General features: G+C 36.8%; 1 protein-coding gene across 9 annotated transcripts in view; it reads left to right on the top strand.

Annotated features, from left to right (window-relative positions):
* Positions 1-13,270, top strand: part of PAN3 (poly(A) specific ribonuclease subunit PAN3) — a 119,995-nt gene that overhangs the window by 41,726 nt on the left and 64,999 nt on the right. For 7 of the 9 annotated variants that reach the window (XR_009691418.1, XR_009691419.1, XR_009691417.1 and 4 more), the window contains exon 5: positions 149-310. The exons of the other annotated variants lie outside the window; for them this stretch is intronic. Coding sequence is in view for 4 of the 7 variants with exons in the window: in XM_061133728.1 (XP_060989711.1) it covers positions 149-310 (162 nt within the window). In the remaining 3 variants the exon portion in view is untranslated. The remainder of the gene's footprint in view (positions 1-148; positions 311-13,270) is intronic. 9 annotated transcript variants of the gene reach the window in all.

Below are 13,270 nucleotides of genomic sequence, written 5' to 3'. Positions count from 1 at the left end.
TGGTGATAAGGACATTAGAGGGAGTGTCTCAGAAATTTTACTTGTTTCCTAGTCCACCATTCCTGATACCTTCTGTGTGTTAGTTACTAGCTTAGATTAGTGTGGGGGTTGTTAGGAGTGGCCTGGTTTCTTTCCTTCTTTTTCCTAGCCAAGGAAGTATCGCCTGGGGATGCTGGAGGAGAGGCTAGTTCCGATGGGATCAAAGGCACGAAAAGCAAAGAACCCTATTGGCTGCCTTGCTGACAGGTGTAAATCAGGAGTACCCATCAATATGGTTTGGTGGAACAGAGTCACAGAAAACAATTTACAGGTAAAAATACTTTTTATAGACATTTTTGAAAGTGAATATTTTGGCTGCTTTCTGTGTGGGGTGGTGGGTATGAGATTGGATGGCTTAGCTGATATGCTTAGGGTTTTTTTTCTTTTTGGTTAAAGTAAAATTAGTGGCCCATTAACTATGATTTTGTTTTGTGGCTTTTTTGCACTTTCTCTGCTTTTATGTTCCTATTCTTTCATTAAATTTAGTTTTTCCTGTTGGATTTTGTTAACAATGCAGTTTAATTATTTTTAATACACAAAGTTGTTCAGGGTACTACATTAAAAAGTCACATTATGAAACTGATTACAAAAAATCTCATTTATTTGGAGTCCGAATAACAGAAAGCTCTGTGTGTTGTCTTTTTGTACATTTTTACTAGGAGATTAAAAATTGTGTCTAAACAAGCTTGTCAAGTGTTGGCTCTGAAACCAACTTCAGTAGTATGTTGTCATAGATGCATTTCAGTCTTTGCATATTGTGTGCTAATGAAAATAAATTTTTATAACTCACAGGCTAGCTCTTGTATGACTGAATCTGAAGTACCCACTGAATAGTTTGGATTATATCCCATTTTAATTTGGATTATAATGATTATAGTCTCATTTAAAGACATTGGTAATTGTATTAAATGGATAGCTCTACTAATCAAAATTTCAGTTTGGCTGGAAGTGGAATATCTTTCATCCCAAACTTCCTGAGTAAATTTGTATTGTTTTTAATATATTGCTAGTCAAAAGTCTGTAACTCCACATCTACACATCACAGTCAGAAAAATTACAAAATTAACAACTTGGCTTTATTTCTGTCACCAGCTTTGTATTATGAAGAGATTTCACAGTACTTTGTTCTGTTTAATGTTAATACCATACCAGTATCTGTGCTGCCTTGGGCACAGAAATAAAAGTTGTTCTGAAAATACTGCACATGTCACTGATACTTTAGTAGTGTTTTTTCTAAATATAAGGAAAAATAGGGAAATGAGCGGGGTGGGGGGGATCCACATAATCAAATACTTAAAATCCTCGGTGGAAAGTCTGGGATATGTCAATTATGAATAAGAATATAGTTTACTGAATTTTTGTTTTTGAGATCAGTAGAGAGATTTGATGTGGTTACTGTTAGAATTATTTTTCAGTTTGAAAAAGAAAGCCTGAAAATAAATTGGGTCCCAATTAATTAAGAACAGATACAGGTGGAACTGGAACTACATGTTGGTTTCAGGGGACACACGGGTAATGCAGAGGCACAGCCGCTTGACTGCCCCACCTGCCCACGGCTGTCCTTCCCCCTTATCTCGGTGGTAGCTTTGAGGTACCTCTTTTTAGCATGGCTTGGAAAATCATTAAGTTAGTATAAGAATATGTGCTAGAATATGCTTTATTTTTAATTTAAAAAGCTAGTAATAGATTTTGGAGAAGGAAATGGCAACCCACTCCAATATTCTTGCCTGGAGAATCCCATGGATGGAAGGAGCCTGGCAGGCAACACCCACCAGGGTCGCAAAGAGTCAGACAGGACTGAGCAACTAACAGCACGGTAATAGATTTGCATTCAGTGTGTTAAAGACTGAATTGATGTTATCTGAATCTAACACTTCAAATACTAATACTACTTTGTGCTTCAAATAGTTGAAATAGTTCTTTTTCTTTTTTTTTTTTCACTTTTAAGGGACATAAGGAATGCCTTATTAGCTTAGTCTGATGTTGGAGGGACAGTGGTACCTTACAGTATCAGTCACGTGGTGTCTGTTACTGTCTGTGGATTCCTAGATTGGGTACCTGGTGCTGTTTATTTAGAGCAAAGAGTATGTCAGTGCAGTTTTCTTTTCTATTGGAGTCTTTATCTTTTTTTGTTCTATAAGAAAAGTAGCTTACATAAATCAGTTCTATATGGATTCTTTTTAATTTTGTATGTTTGTTTACTTTTAAGTAGTTTAGATTTTTCACATATAAAAATCTTTAAAGTATTGTGTAGCCAGATATATTCATCTTCCTGTTTCATTTGTTTCCTTTCTTTCAAAGCTTAAGTCTTCTCAATCCTAAAGTCAGAAAGATATTTATCTGTATTTTATTTTAGAATTATAGTTGTGTTTCTTAAATAGTTCCCTTGTGCCAGGCACTGCACTAAGCTCTTTACATATTTTGTCTCTTTTGGTCTCTTATCGGACAGTCGTTATTCTTAAGAAACATTTTTAGAGAAGCTCAGTAATGTTAAGTTTAAACAATGGTCAGTTTGAGGAGCAGAAATTTGAAGCCATGTGTGTCAGGCTTCAGAATCTCCTCATATATGTGTAACATAGTTCTTGCTGTACTGTGTGTAGGCATGGAATGTATCTTATGTGTGACTCTACCATATTTGTAAGGTCAGTCTTTTTTCTCATGATTCATCTTTTTTTTTTCTCGGTGACAGTTCACTTCACTGCCTTTCTTTCTGGAACCTTAGATATTTCTTTGCATTGATTTCTTAATCGTGACCCAGCATCTTTTTGGAAGACAAATTTTGGAAAAAGTTTTTTTACTTCTGAAAACAAAACAAAAAACCAAACCAAACCCCAGACCAAACAAAAACCCAAAGTGACAACAAAAACTTCCTCTGAAAGTTTCTACCTGGATCATTCATAATTGCATTTGTTCTTTTCAGTGCGAGACCTGTGATTTCCAGCCTTTTGCTACTTAAATCTTTTATTTTCTACCAAGAATCTTGTGATATGAAAGAGTCTACTGAACACATGACATTTGTGAAACAGTGATTCTTCTAAAATATAGACTATACTAACTAGAGAATCAAAGAAACTGGAGGTAGCTAATAAGTATCTATGGTGGAGGCTAAATTTATTTTTCACATGGCTGTTTGAAATATTGATAATATCTATCTGATCTCCACTACTGCTTCTGTGAAGTTAGAAATAGAGTCTAGTCTTTTCTCTGATTCCTTTAAAAGCCATTTATTCCTTCCATGCTTGTAGTTTGGTGTGATCAAAATTTTGCCAGAAATTTGTGTATGTGGAGAAGGGAAAAACACTTGGTTTTAGGCAGGCCAAATCTTCAGTGACAGAAGGATATACATCTACATGCAAAGATACCAGAGGCATTAAGACACCTTCAAAGTTTCAGAGGTCTCCTTAATCACCACACCCAGAGGTCTCACCCAGTACTTTGTACTGCAGGCCACCTTTTCATTTCAGTCTCTTTCCCTTGTTCATGCTTGACTCTCTTTCATCCCTGCTCTTTGTGAGCTCCTGTTTTCGGCTCACTTGTTCTTTGCTCTGCCCTGTATGTCTAAGATTCTTAAATTTTTATTTGTATTGGAACTGGACTTCTCAGTTCAAGACCCACATCTTGATGCCTTCTGGTATTTTTCCATGAAGATGTATATCCCTCTGTCACTGAAGATTTGGCCTGCCTAAAACCGAGTGTGTTTTTTTCTTCTTCACATATACTGCTGCTTTATATTCTCTTTATATTCCTTCTTGAGTCAGTGACTTTATCATCATCCTAGTCATTGAGAGTACATAGCTTCATTTCTACCCTGTCATTTCCCATTTCTACTGTTTACTATGAGGAGACTCCTGATGTTTGACTACCCATTAATTGAAAGATGATACATTGGACAATTTACATTTGCCATCCTATTAAGGCTTTACCACAATAATGACATATTATCCCCCATTTAAAAAATATGTAAATTGTAATTTAGAAAAGACTTATTGTTCATAAGTGATAAAGCTGGGATTCTCACCCAGATCTATTAAATTTTAATTCCTGATATTTTCTTGCTGTGTTGTCTGCCTGTAATCCCCGTTCTTTAAAATTTCACAGTATCTTTTTCTTCCTTGCCTTTTTTTTTTTTTAAACTTTAACACAACTAGCATAGTTTATACCCTCAGCGTATTTTCTGGATAATTTTTTAAAATCCCTTCAGGATCTATTCTGTCATCCTAGGGCTCTCTCCTAGGATAGGAGATTTTACTCTCCACACACACTAAAATTCTAATCATATGAAATAATACAAAATACACAGCCAGTTCTTAGTTCCTTTTTATCTCTGTATTGCTGTTAGTTGAACCTAAAAAAACTCTCCTCCCTTTTCCTTTGAGAGTATCTCAAATGCTACCTTTTCTGTAAATACTTGCTCAAACACGTTAAAAAAAAAAAAAAGAATTTTTTTTTTTTTTTTTTTACTGTTTTCACTGTACATGATGTTATTTAACTGTTATTTCATTCTGTTTTAAACTTCTTTACCTGTTTGTCTTTTCCAACTGAATTATAAGTATGTGAGACTAGGCATGTTTGTTTTTGTACCCTTAAGGTATTCTGCTTGTTTCTAAATGTCATGTTTAATTTTCCTTTCTTAGGCAATATGTGAAATTTGTAGTAGTTTAAGAACTTTATGTATTTTGAAAAATTGATCATAGGTTGTCTGGGATTTATAGCCACTGTATGTTACTATTGTTTAATTTAATTATCATAATTGATTTGGAACATAGGGTGGTGATTTCTTTTGCTATCTTAGAGGATCTTTTATTTTTTTAAATTAAAAATTTAACATTATTGGTATATTCTTGATATTTTTCAGTCTTCCGACCTGGTGGTAGTCTTACTTCTTGACACTGTTGTTAAGTGACAAAGCTCTGTTTTGTGTTTTTCTTATGGCCTCAGTCTGAACACCAAACAGGTGTTGTAGATGAAGGGTCACCTGAGACTCGGAATCAGCAGTTGTTTTTCACTGAAATGCAAGTTCGCTTTCATCTTTCCTTAGTCTCTGTTCAGGGTGATTGCGCATTCCTCTGCCTGACCAATCTGTATGTGAAATTGAGATTATTTTTTCATTTGCGCTATTGATTACACAGTTCAAAGGCCGTTGTTCAGGATTGAAATATTTTATCACCTACCTTATAGAATCGTTGTGAGGATTCACATTTCTATTTGAATCTGTTGTTTGTATAGTAGATATTAAATGTGTTCATTCCTCCAATTTGACCTCATCACTTCTAAATTTGGTGTTTGTTTCTATTTATTTATGGTGGTATTTGTCATTTATATTGAGGTGTGCATGGCCTTATGGTATATATGGAAAGAGGCTATGACATTGTACCTTTTAGGAGCTCTCATTTTGATGCTGATACACTTGAATAGTTAAAGTAATTCCTTTAAAAATAGTTAAAGTAATTCCTTTTTTGAAGGGTAACATTGTGTTCCCAGCCTTCATGTTATTAGATGTCATCTCGAATGAAAGATGGGAAAGGCATGATTTTATAAACTTCTCAGGGTATTGCATGCTAAGATTTACCTAAAAGTCATTACTTTTATGTAATGTAACTTTTATGTTACATAAAGTCATACTCATTTTGTCTTTGACCTTTGGAAATAGTGGGGTTATGAATCAAAAATTATTAGTATTACTGTTATCTTAGCTTTACCCCCAAAGTGATGGAAATGAATGAAAACTGTGGGACTGTTGGGTGTATTAGTAGCCTCATACTTGTCGATGTCTCTTTTGATGGTGTTTTCCCCCTTGTGGTCTGATTGAATGGTATTTATTTCTTGTATTTAGTTTGTAAGAATGCTCACATTAAAATCTCTTGGCCCTCAAGTTCTGCTGTGAATTCTAGTTGCTTGTTATTGATGCTTTTACAACCCAGGGAGGTTTGGTAACTCACTGCATGTGCTTTAATCTTTAGTTACTCAGTTTGGTGTTATTTCAGGAGATTTCTAGTCTCATGCCCAGGAAATGGGATCCTTTGGGCTTTAGATGGGAGTGGACTGGGATTTATAAGAGTGAGGCTTCAGTCTGTCTAATCAGGATTCCTCAGGACTTTGAAAAGTTATAGAACTGTGGGACAGCTAAAATGACATGACTGTATATATTCTGCTTTCTGACCCACAGCCCATCCCAGATCCTCTTCTTTTTTCCTCTTCTCTTCAGCTGCTATTCTAAACCTTTATCATTCACCTCACACCCATTCATGCTGTCTGTCACTTTTGAATAAATGACTTGTGTTCTTCAGAGAAGGGAAAAAAGAGCTCATTAAGAGTGAATAGCTTCGTATGTTGGCTTTCTACCTATGGACAACACTTTCACTTATACCCTTTCTTACAATTTTTCCTTCTGTTATAGAGAAACAAGTGTTTCTTGACTGTATCCTTCAGAACCTGTCTTTAGCCCCCTTAGCAATTTATTTCATTATTTATCCCTCTTCAGTTTCAGACAGTCTCTCCCTTGACATTGATTTCTTCCCAGCTTGGTTTTCCAAGACCAAGGAATGCTACATGAGGAAATATTCTGTTGTCAGTATGTTAAGTTGGAGACCTGCTTCCTACTTATTGCTGTTACTTTTTCACCTTGCATTCATCCCTTAATTCCCAGTGTCTTACCTTTCCCTTTTATCACTATGGAGACTCTTTTTTGGTAAGTGTATATAGTGACCAACAGTCACAGCGCTTACTTGACCTCTGCCACGTCTGACGTTGTCATCCATTCTCTTTCCTCGCACCTGTCATTGTCCCGCTCTGAGACCGTCCTTTATTAGTGTCTTCCAGGGGCCTTGTGTCCTTTGCCGCGCCCTCAGGAGCTCTCTCGGGCTCTGTCCTTGACCCTCTTTCTCTGCACATGGTGGTCTCCAGTGCCTCCGTCACACCTGACTCACGGATGTGTGTGTGTGTATCCTCTCAGTCCTCCGCACTCACTGTGAATACTAGCTGCTTCTGGACATCCTCATCTCTATGGCGTGACACTGAACAGTCACTGTGTCTAAACTGAATACTTCTTAATCTTTTCCTTCACACCTGTTCTTGCACTCATACACATGTGTACACACTGTCTGCTCTCTGTCTTGACTGTTGCTATCACCCAGTTGTCTAATTTGTGAGCCCTCCTCAATTCTTCTGTCTTCGTATCTCCCACTTTCTTTGGCCACTAAGGTCTGTTGATTGTGCAGCTTTGAAATTCTCTTCCCTGTTAGTGTTGCCACGGTACAGTTTAGGCTCACTTTCATCTCTTACCTGGACTGTTACTGTTGTAAATCTCTTACCTGGTTTCCTGATTCTGGTCTTTTCTTTCAAAGCACTACTGGGTGACTATCTGATCTTGTTTCTTGTCCAATCAGAATCTATTAGAAAGATAGGTCACCCCTGCAGACCTCCTGAACTGGTTGCAGTGCCATGGAGAGAAGCATGCGCTTCCCACCTCTGTCTTCGAACATGCTCTCTGCTTGCTGTGTGTGCCCCTCTATCTGTCTTGACTCAGCAAACTTGTCTTTTAGGATTCGATTAAAGCGTTTGGTCTTAGACAGCATGAAGCATTTGTGCTCTTTTCCATAGTACTTCACATCGTTGTTATTACGTATAACTTACAGGCTAGCAGTGAATGGCACTCTGTAGATACTTACTATTTAAAATTTAGATACATGGATGTTCTGAACTCTTGTGATTGTTGGGTTCTGGGTGCTTTCTGTACCTGTGAAATGCCAGCCTATGAACTTCTAGAACATAGTGCCTATGTTTCAGGTATTTTGTTCTCTACAGTGCCTCGTACAGTGCCCAGCACAGTGTCCAATGTCTTTTATTATTCAGCTAACTGAATGAATTAACCTGGATTAAAGATTATCTGGTGAGATAAGTATCTAGTTTCATGACATAAAATACTCTCATGGAAAAACCTTTGAAAAGTCTTAATATATGTTAAATTTTATTGTTAAATATGGCAGAATTCTTGGTTAGAGAGAATGCCTCTAAGTAAATCTTACTATGAAACGAGAAAGATTTTACTGTTACATAGTCCTGAATAGAAGATGTATGTATGTACACAAGATGGTTATAGCTGTGTAGAGTAAGTACTGCCTCCATGGGATGTGGTGATAGTCTCACTCTCTTCTGGACTACTCATTAACTGACCTAAGTGGACATTTTTGCTTCTTTTAGGGAGAGTAATATTTTTTTCCAACTTTATTGAGATAAATGACAAACAGGAAGAGTAGTATTAAGAATTAACTACGTAGAATATTGAGAATGCCTCTGTGATGGTTAATGATTACTGTCATTGGAGAACTTTGACGAGTAAATGACTTAATGGAAGAGGAACATTTCATTTGTTTTTGTCTTTAAATGCCTTCTGTCCTCCAGGTGAAGGTTTTGCTTTTTTATATCTGTTGGTTCTCCTGGTCTCAATTTGAATATTGCATATTCTCTGTGAATTCTGAAGATTCAGAGATGATGATATGCAAAGAAAAGGGAATGGTATATGTGGCTTCATAATTTATAATTCTTAAACTTTCTTAAAACGTTTTTGTAAAAATTATATATGCTTATTGAAAAAACTTCAGATGCTACAGAGAAGTACAAAGGAGGAAGCAAAAATGTCCCAAGTTTCCTCACCACCTAGAGATACAATCTCTTTTATCATTTCAGTGAGCATTTATCGTTAGAATCCTTTTACACACCTGTGCCCATGCACATAGAAACATCCTTCCTTCCTTCTCCCTCCCCCGCCCTTTCTCTTAGGCATATGCATACCATTTTACAAATAGCAATCTTAGCATAATTGCTGTATCATAGCCTAATTTTCCTGAGAAGGCAGTGACAACCCACTCCAGTACTCTTGCCTGAAAAATCCCATGGATGGAGGAGCCTGGTAGGCTGCAGTCCATGGGGTCGCTAAGAGTCAGACACAACTGAGCGACTTCACTTTCACTTTTCACTTTCATGCATTGGAGAAGGAAATGGCAACCCACTCCAGTGTTCTTGCCTGGAGAATCCCAGGGACAGGGGAGCCTGGTGGGCTGCCGTTTATGGGGTCTCACAGAGTTGGACACGACTGAAGCGACTTAGGAGCAGCAGCAGCCTAATTTATTTTATCCTTTCTCAATAGTGGTATGGGCCTCTTCATGGTAAATAAAAATGTATCACTTCCCATGATTTTTAATGACTGCACGCATGTGTACCACAATCCATATGTATCATAATGTACATAGTTAGATCCTTTTTGATAGATATTTTAGTTTTCCGTCCCTCCACCCCTTTTAAAAATCATTTTTAAAAATATGCTAACTGGAATCTTTTCTGCTTGTGTGATTTTTTTTCCTTTGCCTAAATTCCTAGATGTGGGAATACTAGGTCAGAGTATGTTTGTGTTTTATTTTGATTCATAGTATCAAACTATTCTCAAGAACATTGTTAACCGTTTCTGACAGGCATTGTGAAAGATGAACTGATGAACCCCTTTGGAAATCTATGTGCCTGTAGTAGGGAGAATGACTGTAAGCTGATTCATGGAAATTTTTTTGTTTAACTCCCACATCCATAAGGCTTATTACTAGTTGAGTTTCAGCTGGCAGGTTCTGACATACACCTCCTACTTTTTCCTTGGTGGTGGTGGTGGTTTCATCGCTAAGTCGTGTCCGACTTCTTGTGACCCCGTGGACTGTAGTCTGCCAGGCTTCTCTGTCCATGGAATTCTCCAGGCAACAATACTGGAGTGTGTTGCCATTTCCTTCTCCAGGGGATCTTGCCGACCCAGGAATCTAACCCAGGTCTCCTGCATTGCAGGCACATTCTTTACCAACTTTCCCCTTAAGATAGTCAAATTATTAGGAGAACTTATACTTAAAAGAAGAATGGTATGAATCTCTTGGAGGCACTAGTAATCAACTGTACTTCACTGTCCCCACCAATTTGAATCTGACTTATTTAGAAGATCATATTTCCTCTATTGAGGTGTTTATCAGAAGGCCCAGTTTGCTTCAGAAAATTTGTAAATTGTGACTCTAGACTATTTTTCACAATAGTAGTAGTGTTATATGTTAACTTCTAACTTATAAGATGCGCCTTGACTCTTCTTAAGTAGATCAGTTTCTGAATCACCCAGAAGTTGAGTTTATTTTGATAAATTTTAAATTGACCATATTTGGATATGCTTGAAATATGGAGAAATAACCCATTTAGACAAAAAAAAGAAAGAAAGAAAGAAAAAACTTGTAGAAATGTGAACGTGGAGGTTCTGGTTAGCCATTTGACTTCTCCTTTCTGTCTCACCCTGTTCCTCTTTCTCCTGTGTTATTTATGAACACTGAAGACAGGTAAAAATAGCTCTGAATAGTGCTACTCTTTATGTCTATAGGTCTCATCTTTTTATACCTTTTAGATAATTTTATCAAGGCAAAATTCTTGCCTATTTCTGCCTTTTGCTCTCATTATCAGTATCCCCTCATCTGCTTTTCCACCTAAGTCATTGTTCTGTGCCCTGCAACACACACATACACTCCCTTCTACCTTAGACATTAATCTTTTGAATTAGTTCCACCTGGGCCCTTTTGTCACTCTAAGGAGGGAAGAATAGTAAAGATGGGCGATTGGAATCATGATGATGATATTCAGTTGCCAAGTTGTGTTCAGCTCTTTCTGACCCCACGGACTGCAGTATGCCAGGCTTCCCTGTCCTTCACTGTCTCCTGGAGTTTCATAGGTTCTTGAGAAAAGTAGATATGGCTGAGATTAATATCAATATTTTATCTCAGTTTCTCTTTTAATGATTTAATTCAGTCAAAGATTGTGGAATCTTTACCTGATCAGCCTGATTGGATTTCAGCCGTTAAGTCATTAATAAAACTTTCCTTCTCTTTCTTTCTTCCCATTTTTCCTTCATTTTCCCCATCTTCTGCTTTTCTTTTTCTGCTTTTCTATACTACTTTTATCCTGGCTGAAAGTAGAAAATGAATTGGAATTGAGCAAGACTGGAGTCAAGTTGGTACATTGGAATGATGGTGGCCTAGACTAGGGTACTGACAGTGGCATGGGTGGATGTAGTTGAATTTGAGAAATATTTAGGATGTAGAATAGACCCCATGACCTGATGCTTCAGAGATACCTGCATTATCAAAAGGATGGTTGTGAAATAATTTATCTGTTTACTAGAAAGCACAACAAAATTTGAGAAGTCAAAATCATAATACATAAATAGTTTATAAGTACATGAAAGAATTTTATAACTATATTCCATGTGTTCAGGAAACTGGGGAAAAGATTAAACATGTTAGTACAGACACAAAAAACATTTTAAAAAATTCAAATCATACTTCTAAAGTTTAAAACTATATGAAATGAAAAGTATATTTGATGTAATTAATGACAGATTTAACGTTGTATAAGAAAAGATTAGTGAACTGAAAGACATAGTGCTAGAAACTGTCCAATAAACAGAGGAAAAAGTGAGCCATGGGGGAATATGAAGCAGCCTGGCACACTTTTTTTACTCCCTGAAGCAGGAGAGGGCACACAGAAAAGATAACTTTGAGAAATAGTGGGCCAAAAAAAAAAAGGAATAGTGGGCAGATATTTTCAAAACTGGATGAAAATGGTAAGCCTACAGATCCATAAGCTCAGTGAACACAGGCACAAAACAAAGATGGGGGACAGGGGAAACGGCACTCTGCACTAAGGCACACCAAATAAGCAGCCAGCGGGGAAAAGATATTCATTTTTGAGGAAAAAGATATAAATAACAGCATATTTCCTGTTGGAAACAATGTGAGCCACAAGACAGTGGAGCAGTTAAAATACAGGAAGAGAAAAAAATGTCAACTTAGAATTCTATTCCTGGGAAAAATATGAGAATGCAATCCCATGAGTGCATTTAAAGACATGTGAAATTTTAAATAAAAATGTGCAGTTTACTTACACTTTACACAGTTATACATTGTTAATTTTATGATTTTGAAAATATACTCTGGTTATGTAGGATGTCGTCTTTGGGGAAAGATGGAATTACTTCAAAATTCCAATTTCTTAAAAAGCAAAGTAAGTACCTTTTTAAACATGTAAGAGTCGAAAAGATTCACCAGCAGTAGATGTGTACTTTAGTAGACCTTAGAGTATTGGGTTGGCCAAAAAGTTCATTCAGTTTTTCCTTTTATGGAAAATCTCCAATGACTTTATTCTCCAACCCAGTACTTCAGACCGAAGGAAGAAAATACTTTGTGTGGTCTGGATCTGTACAAAGAAATGAAGAAAACTGGAAATAGTAGCTAAATAAGTAAACGTAAGGAACTTCCCCCTTATTCTGTAAGTCTCTTTGAAAGATAATTGACCATTTAAAGCAAAAATGGTAGTAGTGTACTGTAGGGTTTATAGCACATGTAGAAGTAAAACATATGATGATTATAGCAGAGTCTGGGAGGGGAGAAATGGAAGTTTAATATTGTGACCATGTTACACTATATCTGAAGTACTTTAAAACTCAAAAGTATTAGGTAGTTGGTGTTATCTACCGAATCATGTCTTCCCCAAATTCTCATGTTTAAGCCCTCACTCTTTTTTTTTTTTTTTTAAGTTCTCTTAATGTGACTGTATTTGGAAATGGGTTTTTAAAGATTTAAGAAAGGTTAAATGCGGTTGTAGGGATGGGTCCCAATCTAGTATGATTGGTGTCCTTATAAGTAGATGCAGAAATACCAGGCTTTCACACAGACAGAGAAAACACTTGTTGCAGTGAGGACACCGTGAAAGGATGGCTTTCTGAAAGCCACGGAGAATGGCCTCAGGAGAAACCGACTCTCTTGTCTCCTTCATCTTGGACTCTCATTTTCTAAAACTGTGAGAAGATAAGTTTCCAGTGTTCAGGCCACTCAGTGTGTGCTCTTCTGTTATGGCCCTAGCGGACTAAGATAGGCAGTGGTAGGTTGCATATGTGTAGTGTCAAATCTGTAATAGATGATGGTGGAGACTTCAGTTCTCTGTCAATAATGGAAGAGGAAGAAAATCAGTAAGAAGATGGGAGACTTGAACAACTCTATCAATTTATTTGTAGGACACTCTGTCCAGCAACAGCCTAATGAATATTCTTTTCAAGTGACCATAGAATATTGACCAAGATAGAACAACCAGTTGGAACAAATCTCAGTAAAAAAGGGTTCAGGTCACGCTAATGTGTTCTCTGACCACAATGGAATAAAATTAGAAG

The sequence above is a fragment of the Dama dama genome, chromosome 30, assembly GCF_033118175.1.
Source record: "Dama dama isolate Ldn47 chromosome 30, ASM3311817v1, whole genome shotgun sequence".
In the NCBI taxonomy this organism is placed as follows: Eukaryota; Metazoa; Chordata; class Mammalia; order Artiodactyla; family Cervidae; genus Dama; species Dama dama.
Note: the sequence above shows the minus strand (reverse complement) of the source record. Positions and strands in the feature narration are given on the sequence as shown.